This window comes from Aptenodytes patagonicus, chromosome 8, assembly GCF_965638725.1.
Source record: "Aptenodytes patagonicus chromosome 8, bAptPat1.pri.cur, whole genome shotgun sequence".
Taxonomy (NCBI): Eukaryota; Metazoa; Chordata; class Aves; order Sphenisciformes; family Spheniscidae; genus Aptenodytes; species Aptenodytes patagonicus.
The window spans coordinates 6594627-6618486 of NC_134956.1; the positions used below are offsets into that span (position 1 = coordinate 6594627).

General features: G+C 40.6%; 1 protein-coding gene across 9 annotated transcripts in view; it reads left to right on the forward strand.

Moving 5' to 3' along the window:
• LOC143164054 (6-phosphofructo-2-kinase/fructose-2,6-bisphosphatase 4) overlaps positions 1–23860 on the forward strand; it is a 54355-nt gene that overhangs the window by 17698 nt on the left and 12797 nt on the right. For 8 of the 9 annotated variants that reach the window (XM_076346134.1, XM_076346136.1, XM_076346137.1 and 5 more), the window contains exons 2-12: positions 5233–5349; positions 9024–9120; positions 11737–11803; positions 12993–13067; positions 13942–13998; positions 14321–14442; positions 16099–16306; positions 16878–17024; positions 17619–17723; positions 19620–19749; positions 22142–22204. In XM_076346134.1, coding sequence (XP_076202249.1) covers positions 5233–5349; positions 9024–9120; positions 11737–11803; positions 12993–13067; positions 13942–13998; positions 14321–14442; positions 16099–16306; positions 16878–17024; positions 17619–17723; positions 19620–19749; positions 22142–22204 — 1188 coding nt within the window. Of the gene's footprint in view, positions 1–769; positions 849–5232; positions 5350–9023; positions 9121–11736; positions 11804–12992; positions 13068–13941; positions 13999–14320; positions 14443–16098; positions 16307–16877; positions 17025–17618; positions 17724–19619; positions 19750–22141; positions 22205–23860 lie in introns of those variants that run through there. The other variant, XM_076346139.1, reaches the window with a different exon arrangement.

Genomic DNA, 23860 nt, shown 5'->3' on the forward strand with positions numbered 1-23860 from the left:
TGGTTTCTGCTAGGCAAGCAGGCGTGTGTTTCTGTGTGAACTGAATTACTCCAGCATCTGGAAAATAGTAGGTGTTAAAGGGAGATGAATGCTGAAATAAGAAAAGGGTCGGAAAGTGTGTATAATTGCTTTTGTAAACACGCTAAGGAGAATGCTTCATTTCAGCCTTAACATGGCATCTCTTTTCCAAACAAAATAACATTTGCTATAGTTTTGACACAGGCACTGTGCTTTACCGAAAAAACCTAAAAAACAAACAACCCAAAACAAAACCCCAAGAACAAAATTGCACATTGGTCACATGTAATCTGGTGACATACGGAGTCGTCTTGGCAGAATTATTTAGCTTCTCTTTGACTATAGACTACCTTAAAAAAATTATTTCACATACCTGTTTTTTTTGTAGGATTCTGTAATTTTTGATGCCCAAGACCCCTTATAATTGAAAAACCTTTTTGCTAGAAAAACAGATTGGGAAATACTTTTTTTTTTAATCCTTTTGCTTTTGTACACATTTGCTCTTGCAGTATACCCGTACTATATCTACGGTCATTTGTGGTACATAAGAATTAGAAACAGCCTAGAGAGGAGCAGAACTTACTCTTCCTTGATAAAACCATCTATCTTGTTTCAGCAAACTGAGAATGCTTTGCAATTTTTCCCATGCAAGGGGGCCGCAGAGTCCTTTATCCTCAGATTTCCATGTATCCTGCATCGTCCTGTGTTCTGATGAGGCAGTGTGACCTGCAGGCCCTGAAGCCGTGGTGTGGCAGCTCAGGATGGACTGCCCAGGCTGGGTCATTTGGGGCAGTGCTGGGTTGAGCAGTTCCAGTTCTCTGCTTGTACAGGTAACTCTGTTAAAACGTTACTGTTCAAAAAATACAAGTTCAAGTTGGAAGTGGATTTCTTGTGCTCAAGAGTAGCCTTTCAGTGGAAGCAGTGAAGCTAGTCACTCTGATGTCTTCTGAATGTCTAGGCTAAGCAAGATGAACTCTTTCAGTCTCCTTTGGTTGGGTTTTTTATTTCCTCGTTCATGCTGATGACCTTTATCTGCACTACTTTTAGTCTTAATTTATCTTTCTGGAAGGTGCATGAGCAGAATGGTGCACACTTCCAGTTGAGGACACGGCAGACCCATCTTCAAAGGGACTTACCTCTGTTAGCTGTTTTTAGCGTGATTTTCTAAAAGTTGTAGCAGCTGTAATTATCTGGGGAAGAAGAAATCTGGCTAGCTGTGCCAGGGTTTAGCTGTCACGGGGCTTTGGAGAGCTAGTTCTTTTAGTCTGTGCATTACAAGGTCTTCAAGGACGAGTTCTGAGTGCAGGCAGCCTGCTGAGCAGACTGAGCTTTTACAGCTGGTGAGACCAATAAACTGAAGGTAGCTGTTCTAAATGACCTTCCAAAGTGAGACTTGAAGGCAGTAGAAATGCGCATTTTTATTGATAACTGCCACTTACCTTTTGTGGTCTTTTGTGAAAGGCTTTGTCTGTAAATAGGTTGCACTAAAGCTACTCTTGGCATTGGTTGTCAGATTGCTTCAAGCTCCATGAACCAAGCAATGGGCTACAAACATGGGCATAAAAAATAAATAGCCAAGTATGCTATAGTGAAAGTTATTTTGAGAGCCTGGCAGAGGATGTTTGTAGAGTGAGAGATAAATAGTGAACTTTCTGTGGTTAAACATTATTCTTCCCCCTACTGCAGTTAACGGCTTTGTTTCCCTAAAGCTGCTGGAATTTGGTCTTCTAATAGTTTTTATTTGCTGTTTGTACAGCGGTATGAAAGTACATCAGGTCCAAAAAAAAGAAGTATCAAATTAAGATTATCTTTGCTCTAAAAAACTCTGCCCTTTGAGCTCATGCTGCTTATGTGTCTCTGTACTCCCACCCCTAGGAACTGAAGATGGAAAAAGCGAATGAGGTAAGGACAGCACCCAGCTGTAGCCGGAGGATCAGGATGTAAGATGGGGCCATCGCTGTTGGCATCAGAGCTGTAGGAAGCAGATGGTAACCCTGAGCAAGTGGATGGCAGAGCTGCTAGGAGCAGCTGGTGGCACGAGGCTGGCTAGAGGACAAATACGAATTCCGAATCCCTTGTGCCAAGGTGATGTTAGAAACTGGTGATTTGGACAAAAAGAGGAGAGAGAAATCAGAAGATGATCGACGGCTATACCTGAAGGAGCGTGGAGGATGAGTAGCAGGATGGGGAACTTGTCCCTGTGGGATGTGAAGAAGGGTGATCAATTGTCATCATTGATCAGCAGGAAAAAAATGGATTAGCAATAGTTACATTGGATAAGCGATAGGGGAAAACATGTAGGGCTAACCTTATTTGGAAGGATGGTTGTGTTGGCTTATAATTAAAGATACTTGTTTATGAGCCTCTAAATAGTACAGTGATTTCGGAGAGCAGGCCTTGAGGCAAAGGCCATAGAAACAGCAAGAATCCTTCTGTAAACTTCAGATGGTTAACTGTAGCAGCTTGATATAAAAAAAAATCTGACCTTAAAAGTTGACTTAAAAATTTAACACAGATAAGGAAAAAACAAAATCTCATATTGGGTGACAGGAAGGGACAGCTGATAATAGGTAGCAGGTGGACTTGAAAAATACCAACTCTGTCTCTGATTTCACAAGGTCATGTGAGGGCTGATGAAATGCTGTGCAGCTGATGTAGGTTGTTCAGTGTCCCAGTTTGGTTTCAAAACCACCTTCTGTATCTTGCATTATATCACAGTAGCGTCTAAGAGACAAGAAATGAGCATGTAGTTTATTCTTTCCTCGACTGTTAAGTCTTAAACTTTAGAAGGGTCGGCAGTCGTAATTTTACTCTGAGCTGCAACTTGCTGTGTTGTTCAGTAGTATATAAAAATTTTTAACTGGGATAGTGACTTTGCTTAAATTGCAATATTTGATTTTAACGCGCTTCATCACTTGGCCATTTTCCTTCACTGATTGGTATTTTGGGCATGTTTTTCATGTGTTGCCTCTAAGTGAGGGGATGCAACATACATTTCTTCTTGATACTGCTGTTTATAAACATGCAATCTTAAATGCATGTATTGCAAGCATTTATTTTAAAGAAAAAAAAATGAGTAAAGTCATAGAGCATCTTTAGCAAATGATGTCATACAACCCTGTAAGTTTTGTTCTGCTGTTCTGACTGTGTATGTTCCTCTAGCAAAATCAGTGTTGATAGCACATCCACAGGTTGGGGCTGTTGGAAACCCTTAGGGATTATATACATGAAGCAGTAGTAAAAAATGAGTTTGTTTTCTTGAGACTAGATTGTGTAGAGAGATCTCTGGAGGTAAATCAGACAATCCAGCGATAAGGAATTGAGAGAAAGCTGCGCTTAGGAGTCTGCCTTGGCTCTGCAACTTGCACCTGTATAACTGCTTTTGTGCTGCAAATTGTTTTTCGTATAAAGTGAATGATGGTGAGGTGCTGTGAAAAGGGGAATTGAGCATTGTGCCATTGGGCAAATATTAAACTAAAGAGACTTTTTTTATTCCAGGAGTTAGATATGCGTAACTTGTGGCTTGTTTGGTTTTCTTATCAGCCCACATCCTCATGTCAAAATTGCTTACATTTCTTCAAAGGAAGGCGTAAGTCTTGAGACACTGACACCTTAAATACTGTCATTGGAATGAACGTTCCTCTCCACTTGCAGTGAGCATTGGCAACATTTTGTTGAGAAAGTTGTGGTTCAGATAAAATGAAAGAAAATTAAATTATTTTTAACTTTTGATTATTTGATACATCCTCAGAACTTTGCATTTTGGTTTAGTCTCGACTTTTTTACTGAGCCTTCTTTTCTCCTCTTGGAGTTCGCAGGCCTGAACTTAGGACAAAGAGGAAAAGGGACAAGAAAACATTATCCTTCTTGTTTATAGGCTTCTGCACGGAGGAGCTTACTCTGAGGGCTTTTATCAGTGTCCTTCCGAGACATGGACTTATTTGGATGGATCTGTTTTGGTTTGCATTCAGTTCCCTGTAACTTCCGTTACATGGAGTAGTAGACTCTGTTTCATGGGTTTGAGGTTAGGTGTGGCTTTTGCCTGCTCAACCATGAAAAGTGGTGATTTTTAATGACTTTGGGTATTAATTGGTTCCCCCCCCAATGTGTGTTTTGAGAAAATGCATCTGTCTGCTAATCTGTTTGTTCTTTTCTGATGGGTTTACTACACGGGGTAGCTGTGCCAGATTTGTGCAAGTGACTCAGTGGGATGGGACTTTGTCAATCCAAGATTTGGGAATCTCGGACAATCACAGTGCAACAGTTTAGTCATGTTTTACAGCGTAACACTGAGGTTTAGTCTTTTGGAGTAAACTGACTCCTCATCTATCAAGACACTGAGGAAATTGATGCACATGTGGATTGTATAGAAATTAATTCCCTTTGAAATACAGGATGGAGGGAGCCAGTGACGTCTTCGCGCCACTTTAATATCTTCTTTCTTTTTAGGCAGTTCCTTGTAGCTGTGATAGATTCATGCAAGGTATCCGTAGTTTTGTGCCATTAAAATGTTCAAAAAAACCTTGTCATTTGAAAGGAATGCCTCAAGGTTTTCGGATAGAGTATTTCTGTACGTATATCTGTATATCAGATTCTGTACTTGGTTGCGTAGAATACTTGTGCTTTATTCCTAGTAACCATTGAAGAACAGTCAAAATGAGCTCTGTTTCAAGAGAGATTTTTGTGCTAATAATATTTAAAGGAGAAATAATAAATAGTACCATGAGAAGCATCTGTCATGCTTGTTTGGCTCAAAACCAAGAAAAGGTTGAGCAGTGTTGAGATCTTGTCTTAAAGATTTAAAAATTACCTGAAAATTGTGTACACTTTGCAGTTTCCTTTCAATGCAAGTACTGAGCTGAGGTACATAGGGGTGTAAGATGTCAGTGTCCTTTTTTGGTATTGTTTTTGTATGTCTTAAAACATGTATGCAAATACATATGCTTCTTGTCTTCTGCCTGTATACAACTCACGGGTCCAGCATTGCACTACCACTGACTTGCCCTTCCAAAATTCAACACAGCATTAAGAAACCCAGTTAGGTCCACTGTGCTCCTGAAAAAAAACCCCTGAAATAGTGGGACACAGTGCATGAGCTGCTTGAACGGTCACTTCCTCGGAGAGCACATGGATTGTAATTTTCCACCGCAATATAAGCCTTTGCTTTGTGGGAATGTTAGTGTTAAATCCTAGTTTTCTGGTTTTCTGTTTCAGTATGTATGACCAATTGCCCTACTCTGATTGTCATGGTGGGTCTCCCAGCAAGAGGAAAAACCTACATCTCGAAGAAGCTGACACGCTATTTAAATTGGATTGGAGTGCCTACAAAAGGTGATGGATTTACTTTTTGTTTACATCAGAAGGACAGGGCAGATGTTAGGTGTTTTATAAACCTAATTCCCAGTAATTTTGTTGCCCAGTTTGACTACTGAAAATCCTTCTGCTTTGTTAACTTATTTTTAAGCAATAGCATACACAGGCTCTCTGTTCTGTTTAGATGTTAATTAATCAAATTCTGGTGACTGTTCATTTACCTCCTTGTTCTGCCAGGTGCCTAAATCAACTTTGTGCCCTTGTTCCTTAATAGTTTGGTTCTTCAGCTGTTGTCTTTATTTTTGTTTTTCCACCCTTCCCCTTTCTTTCTGTGGGTGAAAGAATCTCGTTTACGAGCGGATGAGCAGTCAGCACTTCTGGGTTAAAGTTCTGACTTCTTCATCTTCTTTTCTGTGTGAACTTTGTGCAATGCGTAATGCTCTGCGTAACTCTTTGTTTAACTGCATTTATGGAATGAGTTACAGCTCTTTGAATATTAAGAGCCCAGGGAGCTGAAGCAGCCACTTGTTATCACTGTCTTAATGACTTTATATGTGTGTTTTGAGTGGGAATCGACAGCTCAGATTGGTTATGCCAAGGACCTGGCTGTCCTATCTCATTCCCGAGCTCCTGTGGTATCTTGTGGGCCCAACTCGACAAATGAAAAAGACCTAAGTCCGTTTGAGGTTCTGAGCAGCAATCTCACCCTGCCTTCTCCTCTGTCTCTGTAGAAGAAAAAGACAGCTTTAGTGTTCTGTGATTCTGTGTCTGGTGCGGTAATGGTAGCTTTATAGTTATGATTAGTTAATTATTTAAGTAACGTCAAATATGTTAGATCGTACTAAAGCGTAGACTTTTGGCTGGATATTCAGAGATGTATTTCCTAGTAGCTCTAAGAAGTCAAGATGAAGAGTTCTGGCCTATATTTAAACTGCCTTTGATTCTAGGCTATAGCTTTTGGAGTTGGTGTTTTCTCAAGCTCTTAGAAACTGTCTAATATGTTTTTTTTAGATGAGATGTTATGGAGGATACGTTACATTGTTTGAGTATGAGAATTTACAGCATTTAAATTATCACTTAAGTTTTGACTGTTTTCACACAGGATCACCCTTCTGATGAGCAGCATCAGATATTTAGGGACTTCAGTTTTATCCATGAGGTTGAAGTGGAATAACAATCTAAATACGTTAGCCTATATCCAAGCTGATGAAATCTAATATACATGTATGTAGATATGTATATATGTCATTGTGTTGAACGTTTTACTATGTGAACTTTGAAAAGCAGAAATCCAGTATTGGACAACAAACAAGATACTGTCCACATCTGGCTCATGCTTGGTTGAATATATCCCGAATACAGTAAAATAGATAGGGGTGTTCTGCTTCAGTTATAGGATAGGTTTCATGGGCCACTGTGAGCAGCACATCAGAAAATATATGTGTCTGTGCTTAATAAAAATATTTAAAACATTGCTGCCTGATTTTATGTAAAGTTGCTCATACACAACATAAAGTTGCTATATGAGATTCCATCCTAGGTTGCTGGTTACGGTTTGTCTTCGTTAGAAAGGGTGACTGGGGACTCCTTTGGAAAACCACAGACCCTTCCTGTTGTTTGTGTCATCAGTGATGCAATTTTACTGAAGCTGAAATCAGTTTAGAATACCTCACTGACTGAGGGAATAGATGACACGTTGCCTAATGCGTCCAGTTGACTGGGACTGAATTGATACCTGGTTAAGTATTGAGTAGCCCTCACAGCTGTCACCCCTTCGGCTCTTAATGTCTTAGAATTAGTGTGTGCTTAATGTAGTAAGTGTTCTTATTCTCTGAGTCAGATGGTTAAAATTATGAGGTTATGTAAACCAGAGAAAAGATAAATGCTGTCTTTTCATGTAACATACATTAGGCAAGCTGGAGAGTTCAAGAACAGAAGGTGGAGGTAGATAGCCCAGGGTTGATGTGTTAGTCGAATCATTTCAGCCATCAGTTCTGTGTTTTCTTTTGTTCCTTCCAAAATCCTCTGTCATTTAGAATGTGAAATGGTTAAAAATACAAAGGACTTTTGTCTGGGCTTTTTGAAGGAAATGAGGTCAATTAGATGCCTGAATAGAATTGTGTTGCAATGTGGTTTTTAGATACTGAGCTTTGGGAAGCTTTTTTGAATAGTTTGGCTGTATGGTAGTTGTGATACCAGTTAGCTTTGTGAAACTTTTCCACAGGGGTGGATGCTAATAATAAGGGCTGAAGATCGTCCCACTAGATAGCAATTTTTCCTTTGCTGTACATGACCCTCTTTCAGTAACTATTATTTGTTATGAAATTCATTATTTTTGATTTTTAAAGGGCTATCGCCTGACAACACTGGCCATCTGAACTTCTTGCATCTTCTGTTTTTCTTACAAGGAGCCACCCTTTCATGTAGCCAGTATGGCCAGTGCTCATTAAACCTGTCACAGAATAACCTGGATTCTACTATAATCCATGTCGTACAGCTGACCACAAAAAAATCAACGTTGTTGAATTCAAACAAAACTTGACTTTTGGGGGGATAAACAATATTTATTTTTTTATTCTCTGCCCCCCCCATCCCAACAGCAATCTATATGCAGCAACTTATGGTTAAGCTCTTTTATCCTATGTCTTTTTTTCTTAATTGCAACTCAGCAATTACTTCTTTTCCTCTTTCCAGAAATGAAGTCTGGCAGGTAGTTATACCTTGGCAGCTTCTCAAACAGAATACTTCAGTTTGATCTAATGTTAAAAAAAAAAAATGCTTTGCAGTTCAGCAGAGAAAACCTATAGGTCAGAAACAAGTTAAACATTAATTGCACTTCAGAGACCTACTTTCAGAGCTGTTGAATGAAGTTAATTAGGGTACAGTGTCATTGTCTGCTGTGTGGCAAAACAGAACTGCCTTGCCCTAATCCCATATCTGATATTGTGACATGTGTATGGCCATAGGCCTTATAGACCTTTGCCCAAATACGGAATAGTTTTCTTTGACCACTGTTAAGAGATCACGGTAAGATTATGTTCAGTACTTATGCTGATTTTTAAAAAATTCTTTTTTTTTTAACTTAAGCGTTTTTGTTAAATAAACAGAACAGGGGTTATGAAATAGTATGTACTGATCCTTAAGGAATAGAAATATTTAAGCAGAGTTCTGAAAAAATGTTTCCACAACTTGACTTTTAAGTTTTGTTTATCAAAAGCAAGATTGGTTAGGTCTATTTAGAGCTCTGCCTTGCTTAAATAAGAGCTGAAAGTTTTGGGGGGTGCTATCAGAATACTGTTTCACTGCAGATACACACAGAAGAAGAAGCTAGATTATTAGTAGTCCTTTGTAGACTACTGAAATAGACTTCCAACCAACCCTGCCAAGGAGGAAAAGAGTTTCTTTTTATTGTTCAGGCAAACTGGCAGACAAAGGCACAGCAAGATGGTCAAGTGACTCCATTGAAGCTACCTACAGCCCAAATGTTCTTTTGCCATTTCCATGATTTGTTGTTGTCTTTGTATTTAAAAATAAACCAACCCCCCAAAACACAAGAAGTAGTATGATATGTTGACTTTGTACATGCGAAATTCCTTTATCCTTGCAGGTAGTTTAGTTTCAAAGCTGTCATAACGTTTGTCCTTTTTATGTGAATACTGTTAGTTTCACTAATACTGGTTTCTTCTTGGCAGAATTTAATGTTGGTCAGTATCGTCGAGATTTGGTGAAAAAGTATAAATCTTTTGAATTCTTCCTGCCTGACAATGAAGAAGGCTTGAAAATCAGGAAGTAAGTTTTGAATGTGTTTGGCTACCCAGTGCTAATTGTATTAAAATGGTACCCTGTGTAATTTGCTCTTAGAGACTGCTTTAAGTTGCATTTTTGTATGCTCAAGAAGACCCTTAAGAGACTGCAGTATGAAATGACAAGGAAAAGAAATTCTAGAGAGGGTGGAAAAGTGATTTGTTTAGGCAGCTTAAAATTTGGGGTATTTTTTTCTTAATTGCTTCATCTCAAGTATCAAAAATGCAGAGAAGGTAAATACTTAAACTTGATTCCTTTTCACCTTTCAGTAGGCTGTGACTGCTGTTATTCCTGCAGATATTCCAGGGTATTTTCACTCAAGACAAAGCAGTTTTAACAAATAGTTTAAAAATAATTTAGACCTTTAGAGGAAAGAGAAGGTTAGAGTGAGAGGGAGCTGCCTCTCTTTCTTATAGAAGATCAAATAGGAAGGTCTTTTGATTTTCTTGACCATTCATTGTCTTTTTTTGTATGTTCAGGAAAATGTTTAAGCGAATGCAGTATTATTTTTTCTTACCTTTTTGTAAGGTATCAGCTAATAGATGTGACTCTACTGTCTAATTCCTAAAATGCCGTTTCAGAGCTTTTGTGTGGATAATAAAGAAGAAAAAAAACCCCACATACCTGCCTTTCTTTTTGGTTTGCATACTGGAATTTTTTGCCTGGAGTACTTTGAATTGTATTGGTCATTATCTGTTCAAATGAGCGGGAATGAAACACTATTATTCTCTCCCTGAAATTGTCTTTTTGGCCACCATGCAGGGGCTTCATGCAGTCAATCAGTGCACTGCCTTGAAAATTGCCATGTTTTGCTAATGCTATGCAAAGCAAGGCGAGCACCAGCATGAACATCTGCGCGCAGATAAGAAGCACTTGAGACTCCCCTCTTGCCTGGGAAGAGTCTCTACTTCAATATAGAGGAAAGACCTTTAGAGGAAAGAGAAGGTTAGAGCGAGAGGGAGCTGCCTCTCTTTCTTATAGAAGATCAAATAGGAAGGTCTTTTGATTTTCTTGACCATTCATTGTCTTTTTTTGTATGTTCAGGAAAATGTTTAAGTGAATGCAGTATGAAATGAGAAGGAACAGATTTTAGAGGAATGGCAATGCGTTTTTTTTTTTTTTAAGCTACTTAAAATACAGAGTATTTTGTTCTTAATTGCTTCAGCTCAAGAATAAAAAACGTCTGGACTTTCCTACTGTCTGGACTTCCTTTTGAGGCTGCCCCTTTACTTGGCCTCTCTCTCTTCCCTTTCCCCTTCAGGAGCAGTTGAGTATTGTTAATGTCAAAGGAGAACAACTTGCGTAAGAACCTCCTAATCCTTTGGGACCAAGGAGTAGATGTGAGGTGCATTAGCCTTGCAAGCCCCTACCTTTTGCTCAGAGGTAGAGCCAAACCTTTTAATGTGCCTCTGTGTCACTTATTAGACTAAATGGTGGGGAACATAACATGAAATGGGCTGTGTGAGCTAATCTGCCTAGTTAGCAATGAGTAAAGAGGGTTTGTATTTATTTAGTGAAGACTTGACTGATGAATCTCAGTTCCTGACATCTATTAACCATGCTAATGTGGAAATACTGTCAGGATTGAAAAGCCTTCATTTTTCTTTTAAGATGAAACTTTGCATGCAGAATACGGTAAACGTAAGAGAAGTTAGGCGTTTCAGTCTGGAAGTCAAAATAAAGTAGTAATGCATAGAAAGGCTGTTGAAATGGACAGGGTTTCATGTTGGAACTGCAAAAAGACTGTACTTACTGGAAATAACTGGGGCTTTGTTCTGCTAGTGAGTAAATCATGCACACTGTTAATGTTGCCCTCCACTATTATTTATGTGTTAGAAATCATAATGGACTTTGAAGATAATACTAATGCTGGGGAAATAGCAAAGTTGCAAATGAATTTATTCTTGTCCAGATTTAACACAAGTGTAAAGTATGTGGGGGTGGGGTTTTTTGGTGTTTGCATCCTCAACAGTCTCCAGTACTAATTACATTGGGTTGGTAACTACAATGGGGTGTTATTTTCACCTCTGTCCCTAAAACTTGGTGCTAACTTTGGTTTACTCTCTGTTTTAGCAGATGTTTTTGGCATAAGCAATTTTTACACAGTAGTTCAAAAGAGGAGTAGATTACTGAAAAATGTTGTCTATCCACTTTAACTTTGGGCTACAAGATAAAAGCCTTACGTTGATTTATTTTTTCCCTCTTTGAGAATCAAATTAAGCATCAAATATCTATGAATAGGTAATTGGGAAAAGAATACAGTTGCAGGGATGATTCAGTGATGTTACTGTAGATCAGTGAAAATTTATCCTGGTCAGCAAAGTTGATGGGTATTCTGTGGTGATGTGTAGTTGTATCAGTTGCACAGAGGAGCGCTGGACTGGTCTTTTTTCAGGCAGATGGCCATGACCGCATTTCCTTAGTATAGCTTGGTTGACCTCTGTTGGTTTTTCCCATGTTTCATGCGGGTGACTGATGAAAAAATAGGTGTGTTTGAGAGAGATTCTCTAACATTTGCAGGGGGCTTCGATCACAATGCACAAGTGCGTTAATAAAATGACTTTAACTAGCATTTGAGTTTTACTCTCTTTCATTTTTAAGACAATGTGCCTTAGCAGCGCTGAATGACGTCCGACGGTACCTCAGTGAAGAAAATGGGCACGTGGCTGTAAGTTTCTTGTTGAAGACACATTCTTGAGATGTTTCCCTACAAAACAGTGTGTGTCTGATGGTACAGCTGGAGTCATTCCAATGTCTCTTCAGTATATCAGATTGTTTTCTTTTGGAGTTGTATGTTAGGTCTGCTCCTGTTGCTGCAGGAGCTCTTAAGTTCAGGGTGATGATGCCATGTTGAGCAACCACCTTTGTCATTTGAGGGGTTAACTGAGGAGAGGGTAACACTAAGAAAAACGTCCCCCTTCTCGCCACATTATATGACATACCGTTAACACGTCTGCTGTTTTGGTTGCACTTGTGTTTCTATTTGATAGTCTAGTGTTTGAAGTGAAAGGTGAAGACTTACTGGCCAAAAAGCATCCTGGGTATTGCTTGGCAGTTGTGTTACTGACATGAGAAATCTCCGAAGAGAGCAGGAGAAACTCAAAAGTAAATTGCTGCATATCTGGGTATTTAATAATGGGATGCAAAATATAAGCTGTTTAATTACTGATGTTGTATATTCACATTAATAATATTTTGTGCATAATGTTTTTCTGAAGACTGCTGACACAACTGTGTGGTGTTTTCATTAACTAATCGGGGAAAACCATTAACTATAGTAACAAGTGCTGCTGGGGACATGAGGTAAACTTTATACTTTGGTAAAACACTGGTGTGTTCAGAGCTAAACATAAGTTCTTAGAAAAATGGCTGCATATATCTTGTAATTCATGGGCAGGATTTACAAGTCTTGCAGATCTTCTGCCCTTTAAAAGTTTGACACTCGCATGTTGAATAGCATATTAATTGCAGCATCTTTTTTGTGTAGCATAAGTTCACTAAAAAAACTATGCATCAGTATTTAATGCTGATATGGGCCAGGAGGAAGATTCTGTCCTGTATTACGTGTTAGGCTTAAATTCTGGTTGCTTCTTCCAAATACATTGTTCTGCTAGTAGTGCTTTCAAAATACTACTTCTTTTAGTATTTAGAAAATCATGTGTATAAAGTAGGAATGTCTTGTTTTTCTGTTGAGCATGTGGAGGTAGCAGGGCAGAGGGAAGGGGAAGTGTTTTCATTGCTTTCCTTCGCATGAGGGATTCTGAACCTGTATTTTTGTTGTTACTAACGCAGTGCTTTTCACAGACTAGGATGCTTTTTTAATTCCTCTCTCTCTCTTTTTCCGTAATTATTCCTAGGTCTTTGATGCTACAAACACGACTCGAGAACGTAGAGAAACTATTTACAAATTTGGTGAAGAAAACGGATATAAGGTGAGTCAAAAGCAAAGGAGTTCTGAGCTAATGCCTGGACGAGTAGGGCAGTGATAGTTTCCCCCTTATCTGTACTTCTAGTTAAGAAGTGCACTAGCATATGCCACATCCTTCCTAGATGTTTAGTCAATAGAGCATTTCGTGTTCTCAAACATTGTGATGAAAAGTCACCCCATCCTCATTTTTCTCATCTTTAACGTTTGTACTGTTTGGAGCTAATCTCTCTTATGCTATGGCTTCACTTCTGTCATCCTGGACCTGTAGTTCTGAGTGTACTGTCAGCAAGAACTGTTTAAAATACGGTTCTTAGTGCAGTTCAGATTTTGCTGCAGAAACACGTAGGGAATTCTGTGTTAGTTCTGTACAAACCAAAAACTTCCTGTGGCTTTCTGCCTTCTGTCCAGGATTGTTTTGCATTTAGCTGTTCTCCACTAATCTTCCGTTTCCTCTAAACTTGTGTCTCCATAAACCTTTGGAACAGCAAAACACAAACCTCTTTTTAAGTGAGGCTACTCCATTAGTTGAAAGGCTTCTAAATTACTATTTCAGAAGCATTAGTTACCGTTTGTATGGCTGAACTTGCATCCTCTTCCATCCTGAATTTTTCTCACTGCAAAATTTTTCCACTTAACAAGCATTGCTGGGAAAACAGTGTAGAGCATGATACTTCAGGAAATGGTAAGCCAACAATTTCTGATGAGAGGGTCTGAAGAAACCTTCTGAGTAAATGGAGGGAAGTTTAAGGCACGGCTCTGTTAAAAAGGGGTTAGCATGGAAGTGGGCAACATGCTGCTCGTGTGTGTTAATCTCCAGAGGCGTTTTAATGCATCTTCTTCCTTCCTTCTGTACACGTGACTTCCCATTTGGACTGAAGACTTTTTTTGTTGAGTCAGTATGTGTAGATCCAGAGGTCATTGCTGCAAACATTGTGGTGAGTATAGGAAAGTTTGCTTTAACTGCTTTAAGTTAAGAGGTTTAAAGTAGTTCAGTGTTTTTAGAAGTACATTATAACAACTTCCAATAGCAAAAAAACATTAGCTCCCATTAATGGAACACTTTTCATTTATTTTCCTGTCCGTGTGTATACTAACTCAGAAGTTTAATTCTATGAAGAATAGCTCTTCTTGCTTTACATATGTTTTAATTAACTTCCAGAAAATAAGTTTTTGTGTTGTGTTCTCCCCCTTCCTATTCCTTTAAACTTCATTAAAAAGGGAAAGAAACTCATGTACTACTCTCCTGTTTTTAAACAGCAAGTGAAGCTGGGTAGTCCTGACTATGTTGATTGTAGTAATGATGAAGCGACAGAAGACTTCATGAAAAGAATAGAGTGCTACAAGAACTCGTATGAGACATTAGATGAAACTCTTGACAAGTAAGTGATGAAATAATACTCTGATCACAACTGAGTTATTTTAAGGTGTTTCCTTAGGGGCTGGAGCATCCTGTATCGGGGACTAGGGCTTTCTAGTCATGTTTTTTTAATGGCTTTTAATCTCTTTCCTTTGGCAAATTAGAGAGAGTTGACTCTGGGGGTGTAGCCTGGAAACTTGCTTGGTTGAAGAAAATTGGCTAACGAGTCTACTCTGGGACAATACTCCTTTTGATTTTCCCACGTGGAGAATGGTATGATTCTTCTGGGGTAGAACCAGCATTTAGAAATTATTCCAGACTAGCTGTAGTGGTTGGTGGTTGTTTGGTTTTTTAGTATGTAGAGGAGACTTGAGTGATTTGTAAGTATAACTTCATTTGTTGACATGGCTAAGATGAATTTTGAACACATCAGTCTTAAAAATGTGACTTCTAAATTTATTTATTTGTGCTTGCAAATTATCCTGCAGATGCAGGGCTATCAGAAACTTTCATAGCTAGGTTATTTGCCCTCGTGCCAAAGCATTCATCTGTTTTTCATTCACTTTCAACACTTGAAAGTGAGGCAGGGATGAACCGTGTGAGGAGGAGCCCTGTTTCTCTTGCTGCAGTCCAGGATTTCAGTGTGGGATTTTGAGCTGCGCTCATACCAGGTGCTCCTGGTTTGTTTCAGGACCAGTGCTATAGAGAAGGCTGAGCTGCATTTTAATGTAATTGAGTGTAAGCAGTGTGAAGCTGGTTCAATCAGATCAGTTCATGCATGTAATTTCTGTGACGGACCTAATGGTTGTGCCTGGGTGAAATAGCGTTCTTTGGCATTAATCATTAGTATCAGAGATGAGGTGATGATACTTGCTTCCCATCACCTCCATTTGGTTTTATTAAAAGTTTTCTTGTTTTATTGTGGTGCGATGTATCATATGCTAGAAACCAATAGTGGTTATTTTCAGCTTATTAGACTTTTTTCCTCCTTTAAACTAGATACTACTCTGAAATTATAGCTCAGATGAGAAAGGATAAGCAGTGAAAATTGAAATTATAACCTGTCTGATGCTGAGAGAAGGTAGTGGTGGGGTGAATTACAGTACTGTTAATAAATAGTTGTTGACAGAGTGGTTGAGAAAATGTCTTGCTTCAAGCTAGTCCCTGGTCCTTCTGATGCTGTAGTTTTTCTGGAAGGGTTTACCGAGATGGGTAAATAGTGACCGTGCCTTTTGGCCCCTGGGTGCAATCAGACAAATACTTGCTGTGGGGCAAGTGTTTGTAACCTGGAGAAAAATATCTAGTATCGTAAAATATCTGGATATCTTATTGAAGCTACCACAGTTGAATGACTCCGCTGAATCTTCCTTTCAGTGGGAGGGCTGTATTTTTCCAAGAGTAGGATCTAGGTTTGAGAGACAAAGTGCAAGTAAAGGGAACAGAAAAGAAAGTGATGTGAGCAGCTTACATGTGAAGGGAATAGAGTTCATCCTGTGCCTTTGGAGTATTGCATTGTTTCTTAGGGCTAATGCACATTCCATGGGTAACTGAGGGTTTGTGTATTGCTTTGGCTTGTTGCCCCTTTGTTTTATGAGGAGAGAGAGGGTTGGGAAGATTGTGCTACATGCTAATAGAAACTGTGTGGAATCTTACATATTTTTTTGTTTGCTTATGAAAGGGATCTTTCTTATATTAAAATTATGGATGTTGGAAGAAGTTACCTTGTGAACAGAGTAATGGATCACATCCAGAGCCGGATTGTCTACTACCTCATGAATATCCATGTGACTCCTCGGTCAATCTACCTCTGTCGACATGGAGAAAGTGAACTCAATCTGAAAGGGAGAATAGGAGGAGATCCTGGACTGTCTGTCAGGGGGAAAGAAGTATGTGCCTCCTGAACAAGTGTGACTGGGTTTTGTGTATAGCTGTGGATGTGTGCAGTTTGTGCTGTGTAATTACAGCTTTCTTCCTCTACACCCTTTTCCTCTTAACATGTTTAAGGAGGATTTATTTAGTTGCATATGTGGGTAGTGGAAACTGGATGGACACACTTTGTGATTTGGTATATTCTCTTTTATCTGTCAATTCTGTTGGTTGAAATTCCTTTTTACCTTACAGCACAAAGCAGTTGTCAAGAGGCTTTATTTTTAACTGTATTTTTGTAAAATCCTGACTTGTTGGATAATTGGGAAGGTTCACAAGTTAAAGCTGAAAAGAAAATTCCTGGAGGTAAAGATGGGAACCGCAGAAAACTTGTGTCTTCCTTGTACTCCTTTCCTTCCCTCCCCTGTCCCTCTTGGCTTAATAGAATGTGTTGTATTTCTTAGCAAAAACTTTGACAGAGCCTTTTGGAAAAGTTACAATGAGTTTACAAAGGCTAGAGCCTGTGTTCCAAACTGAACACAGTGTGTTGGCTCTGAGCCCTCATCCAGTGTCTCATGGTTTTTCTTTCAGTTTGCCAAAAGCTTGGCACAATTTATTAATGAGCAAAATATCAAAGACCTGAAAGTTTGGACCAGCCAGATGAAAAGGACAATTCAGACTGCTGAAGCCTTGGGAGTGCCTTATGAGCAGTGGAAGGTTTTGAATGAGATAGATGCAGTAAGTTCTTCTTTTCTAGACGTCTAATAAGTTGCTTTGTTTGCTAGGGCTGAAGGAAGTACTTAATTTTGTAATGATGTGCCTTTTAGGGGATAGAAAGTCATTTAAGCTGGTTCTAGAGGCTGGAAAAACTGTCATTAATTCCTGTTAACGTGGCTAAACGTTTTATTAAAATTTGCCATAATTAATTTAGTCTTGGTTTGTCTTTCCCAGTAAAACATTCCCCTGTAGAAGCCACGATGCTATGAAATTTTTAGTAGGTGGGGGTTGGAAAGAAAAAAGGCATTGATAGTTGGCACTTTCCAGCTGCACCTGTAAGATATATAAGGAGGTGCAAATAAATGTGACCATGCTCAGTGACCTTGCTTGCCCATATACGTAACTTCACTTGTATAGGGATTTAATGATTCCTTCTAACCACATCTGAGTCCGGCTGAGTGTCCTGTTTATCATGTGTGACAACTTTGTCTTTAAGTGTCAGAGTAAAAAAATACAATTGTTAAAGGTTATTTATATATGGCTTTATGTAAGAGTGATACCTGCTTTTTGCACTGCTGGAAATACATGCTTTTTAATTATTTTTATTACCTATAGGGAGTGTGTGAAGAAATGACATATGAAGAAATACAAGAAAATTATCCGCTTGAATTTGCACTGAGAGACCAAGACAAATACAGATACAGATACCCTAAAGGAGAGGTATGCTCTTTTTTCTCTCTTAAGGCGAAGGGCTTCCTTGTCGTCTTGAATACATGCATGCTGGCTTTAGGAAGGAGAAAATAAATTTTAAAATTAATAAAAAGGTTGTTCCTTTCTCCAGGGGAAAGCATATAGTGATACCGAGTACAAAGGAATATTGAAGAGACATATGGTTCCCTTCACTGGACATAATGTAGCCAAGCTTGACATACTCTGTGAATAGATAAGCCAAACATGGCTTTAGGAAGGAGAAAATAAATTTTAAAATTAATAAAAAGGTTGTTCCTTTCTCCAGGGGAGAGCATATAGGAGCTTGCAAGGATTGAGCCCAGACCATTTAATTTGATCTAGGGCCTGAAAAATAAAACAATTGATTCAGAAAACGGTTGAGAGCTTTGATCTTGTGGGCATCGTTTCTATGCTGATCCCGCAGTGATAAAGCGGGAAGAATGATTGCAAGGCTTCAGACTATTGCATATGCAAACATAGTGCCAAGATTGCCTTTTTCCATTCGTCCTTGCTGTAGATAATGGCTGTTTTGCATGCAGTTCTGGCTGAGATGCTACGGAAATCTGTAGCCACATTGGTCTTTCACTTTAATAAACTCCTTGCCTCTGGGAAAATAACTTGCTGACAGCTTTTCTAAAGCAAACCCATTACGGCGCAGCAATTACCAGATGGTCACACGGCCTGTCTGTGGGTGCTAGAGGCTTAGGATTCAGGGCAGCAGGGTGGAGGAGTAATTGGACCAGCTGCTCAGCTGTTTGTCCACGAGGAAGCGGAGCTTGGTGGTCGTCTTTCCTCAGCAGTTAAGAGTAATCACTGTACTAAGAGCAGCTTGTGATAAGAGCAGTGTTCTTGGGGGTATGACCCCTGTCTTACTAATGAGGCAGTCATTAAGCTGCAAAGTTCTCCTAATCCGTTTGAACAAGGAGTGTTTGTTTTTCAAACTGGTGCCATCCTCTGGGATGGTGACAAACATTTCAAACTGTCTCATCGCCTTGGGGTGATCAGTTGATCTCAGTCGTTTGTCAAAGGCGGTTTCTCTGTCCCTGGTAAGAGTTGCAGGGGTTTGCGCTGCCTCGCTGGAGACCGCTGGGTTTCTCTTCCCAAGGTCTGAATAAGCAGTGCTGCTTTCCAACGGGGCAGCCCCCATGCCTGCCTTGGGGCCGGGGTGAAGGCTTTCTGCTGTGGTCATCCCCTGCCCTGCTGGGTGATGTGCTGTTCTCCGCACCTGCAATGCGTGACACGTTTTGGAAGTATTGTCTTTACTGTGCATGTGAAAATTAACTTAAGCATGCACATGCGGAAATCCTGCTGTTCACCTGCAGCAGCAGATTCCCTGTGCGTGTGCTGTGCAGGACAGGTTGCAAGTGAAATCCGGCCTCCTTGTTTTGTGACTTGAAGGGATGGTGGCTGCCATCGCCAGGCTGGTTCACCTAGCCCATAGTTTGTTTTCAAAGGGCAGCCTGAAACAAGTCAGGCTTTGTGAACTCTTTGTATGATGGCTGTAGGCTGGGCTTCCCAGATTTTTGCTTGGAAGAGAGATGCTTTTGAAGATGAGGCATGGAAAATAATGTGCAAGACTTAACCTGTGCATTTGCAGATGCCATGAATTAAATTCTAGGGATTTTGTGGAAATTCTTGATCACAGTGACTAATTTAATAAAGCCTTTCCATGAGGGAGATTTATTTTGTTACATGTATGCTCTTTGATAGTCTGGAAGACCCGGACTGTGTTCTTAATTTAAGGAAAATTATTACTACAGTATTTGCCTGTGCACTAATAAACATTTAGAAGATGACTAATATGAAAGTAAGATCCACTGTATATACACATACTGTTCAAAGAGTGTTCCCTTTTTAATGTGCCGTGTATTTCTCCTCCCCACCCAGTCCTATGAAGATCTTGTTCAGAGACTGGAGCCGGTAATTATGGAACTTGAAAGGCAGGAAAATGTGCTTGTCATATGTCACCAAGCTGTCATGCGCTGTTTGCTCGCATATTTTCTTGACAAGCCTGCGGGTAAGTCTTCCTTGATACATAACAAATGGTCTATTTTTCGAAAGTTTACTGATTAAGGTTCCAAACAGTAAATTCTAACAGTTTCATAGAATCATAGAATAGTTTGGGTTGGAAGGGACCTCTAAAGGTCATCTAGTCCAACCCCCCTGCCATGGGCAGGGACATCTTCAACTAGATCAGGTTGCTCAGAGCCCCATCCAGCCTGACCTTGAATGTTTCCAGGGATGGGGCATCCACCACCTCTCTGGGCAACCTGTGCCAGTGTTTCACCACCCTCAGTTTCTTCCTTATATCCAGTCTAAATCTACCCCCCTTTAGTTTCAAGCCATTCCCCCTTGTCCTGTTGCAACAGGCCCTGCTAAAAAGTTTGCCGCCATCTTTTTTGTAAGCCCCCTTGAAGTACTGATAGGCTGCAATAAGGTCTCCCCAGAGCCTTCTCTCCTCCAGGCTGAACAACCCCAACGCTCTCAGCCTTTCCTCACAGGAGAGGTGTTCCATCCCCCTGACCATTTTTGTGGCCCTCCTCTGGACCCGCTCCAACAGGTCCGTGTCTTTCTTATGCTGAGGGCTCCAGAGCTGGACGCAGTGCTGCAGGTGGGGTCACAGCAGAGCAGAGCAGAGGGTCAGAATCCCCTCCCTCGACCTGCTGGCCACGCTGCTTTTGATGCAGCCCAGGATACGGTTGGCCTTCTGGGCTGCAAGCGCACATTGCTGGCTCATGTCCAGCTTTTCATCCACCAGTACCCCCAAGTCCTTCTCGGCAGGGCTGCTCTCAATCCCTTCATCCCCCAGCCTGTATTGATACCGAGGGTGGCCCCAACCCAGGTGCAGGACCTTGCACTTGGCCTTGTTAAACCTCATGAGGTTCACAGGGGCCCACTTCTCCAGCTTGTCCAGGTCCCTCTGGATGGCATCCCATCCCTCTGGCGTGTTGACCGCACCATTCAGCCTGATGTCATCTGCAAACTAGCTGAGGGTGCACTCGATCCCACTGTCTATGTCATTGATGAAGATATTAAACAGTACCGGTCCCAATACGGACCCCTGCGGGATGCCACTCGTCACCAGTCTCCATCTGGACATTGAGCCGTTGACCACTACCCTCTGGATGCGACCATCTAACCAATTCCTCACCCACCGGACAGTCCACCCATCAAATCCATACCTCTCCAGTTGAGAGAGAAGGATGTTGTGGGGGACCGTGTCAAAGGCCTTACAGAGGTCCAGATAGACAACATCTGTAGCCCTTCCCGTGTCCACTGATGTAGTCACTCCATCATAGAAGACCACTAGGTTGGTCAGGCAGGACTTGCCCTTGGTGAAGCCATGCTGGCTGCCTCGAATCACCTCCCTGTCCTCCATGTGCCTTAGCATAGCTTCCAGGAGGATCTGTTGCATGATCTTCCCAGGCACAGAGGTGAGACTGACCGGCCTGTAGTTCCCCAGGTCTTCCTTTTTTCCCTTTTTAAAAATGGGGGTTATGTTTCCCCTTTTCCAGTCAGCGGCAACTTCACCAGACTGCCACGACTTCTCAAATACGATGGATAGTGGCTTAGCAACTTCATCCACCAGTTCTTCAGGACCCGCGGATGGATCTCATCGGGTCCCATGGACTTGTGCACCTTCAGGTGCCTTAGATGGTCTCGAACCTGATGTTCTCCCACAGTGGGCGGCTCATCATTCTCCCAGACCCCACCTTTGCCTTCTGTGGCTTGGGCAGTGAGGCTCGAGCACTTGTCAGTGAAGACCAAGGCAAAAAAGTCATTGACTACCTCCGGCTTCTCTGTATCCCGGTCAACCAGGTCTCCCGTTTTGTTCTGGAGAGAGCCCACGTTTTCCTTCGTCTTCCTTTTATCCCTGACATACCTACAGAATCTTTTCTTGTTGCCCTTGACATCTCTGGCCAGGTTGAATTCTATCAGGGCTTTACCTTTCCTAACCTGATCCCTGGCTGCTCGGACAATTTCTCTGTATTCCTCCCAGGCTGCCTGTCCTTGCTTCCACCCACACAAAAAGGCTTCCTTTTTGTGTTGGAGTTTGTCCAGGAGCTCCTTGTTCATCCATGCAGGCCTCCTGGCGTTTTTGCCTGACTTCCTCAATCATCCTTTATCATCAGAGGGTGGTTGTGCTAGGCAGGTACTCAAGTGTAATTTTTTGTATTTGACCCACATATGATACTTGGTAGTTGATTTTTATTGCGCTGCTCCTCACCTGAAATGCTGTACTGTATGTTTTCTGCTCTGTTTGAATCACATCTCTGTTGCGTGCTAGGGAAGAGAACAGATACACTGTCAGATAAAAAGACTTTTAAGTGGTTGACCTGTAACGTAACAGGAAAGTCAGTGTTCTTGTAATCTGCATTTCATACGTAATTTGTTGTTTGATTTCTCAGAACAACTGCCTTACCTGAAGTGCCCGCTGCATACTGTCTTAAAGCTAACACCGGTGGCTTATGGTAAGTACTATCACGTATGTATTTAAGTCTAACTATACTGTCTGTGTCATCAGTAAAGTTTGTGAAGCATTTAAATTAAAACACATTTTTAATTTATTTTGCTTTAAAAGAGAATTGAACAATTAGGTTTGACGTTGCGTGTATGCCTGTACAGCTTTGTTAGAATCAATTAATCCTTTGGTTAATGTTTGCTTTGCGTTATGCCAGAAAATACGTATGTATTAGTGAAGGCCTGTAACTGCTAGTGGACAATTTTCTTTTGTACTCAGTTCATACGCTGTTTCACTAATTCTTCTGGCAAACCCATGCCATTTACGCATCTGGTACAGTAAGATCTCAGGTTTTAATTGATGTATTTGAGGGTATTGGTTTTTAGAAGACAGGCAAATTTACATTTATGTAGGTTTAACATCTTCCTTTACTCTTAAATAACTTTTGTTCTCTTTTCCTGAAGTAATTTGTTCGTGGACGTTCACGCTACCACCTGAACTTACCTTGTTTGTTGTTGGCGTGCGTTTGTCAGCAGCTGTTATCAGTGCTTAGCTCAGGGGCTTTAACTGAGATTTGCCGCAAGCGTGTGGGGTGTGGGTTGCCACATGTTCTTCTTGGGTTTTAGGCTGATTGCTAATTAAGTGTTGTGTGTGTTTCAACCTCAGCTTAACATGTGCCCGCTGTTAATTTTCTTTATGCGATGGCTTAATTACATCTTCTGATACCTAATCACACTTCAGAAGATTATTTATAGACAAAGAGAACTATCTGCAGAGCTTACCAGGAAATGGATTGCCAAAGAATGCTAGTTGAGTTATGAATCGGAAATGCAAAGCTGTCATTGATTATCAGCTTTGAAAAATAGCAGCCTAGACCTGTACTTTGGGGTTTTTTGTTAAGTTTCAAATGAAGTTGAGACAAAGTAAATAGCTGTTACGCTGGGAGATCTGTCTGAAGAGATTTTGTCATTTAATTGCAGTGACGTCCTACAGTAAGTAATAACCGCCTGTGCTTTGGTGACACCTGGTGTTCCTAGCCTTGCATGACAAGCTGGAGTTTTGAAAATAGGGAGTTAGAACAGTTAAAACTTTTTTTTTTTTTTTTTGGACTCAGCTAGTCTCAGCCTGTTTCCACAGAGGTTTTTGGTTTGAGTTTGGTTTTCTTTAGTGGGAAGTTGGGTGACTGTTTATAAATTTTAAGAGGACCTGGATGTTTGCAGTGTTTACTGAGACGCTAAATGAGGAAGGAAAAGAAGTGGTATGAAATACTGTCCTTGTCCTTTGGACTGCAGTGAAAGAAATGCTATGGTTCTCTTTTAAAGTGTTTGATACCCGTGTCTGGTTAGCACATTTTAGTCGATCTAGTTTTTGGAGTTTGACCATCTGAAAATACGGGGGCTGTGCAAACTATTTATACACTAATATTCTATAGCATTATTTCAAGTTGATGTGTCGCTTGGGTCCAGTGAGGCAGGATGCAGGATCAAACATGGTGTGTTTAACACCTCCCAGCTAATCCTGTCCTGGGGTAATACCTCCCTTAGGGGTTTGCTCTTCCTGGCGTTCCCACCCTGCGCGTCCGATCTTTAGGAGGGGAACATCTGTTACGGCCTGGATTAGGATTAATTAGACTTTTACCCAGCAATCCAGTGTAGCGGTGGTCTGT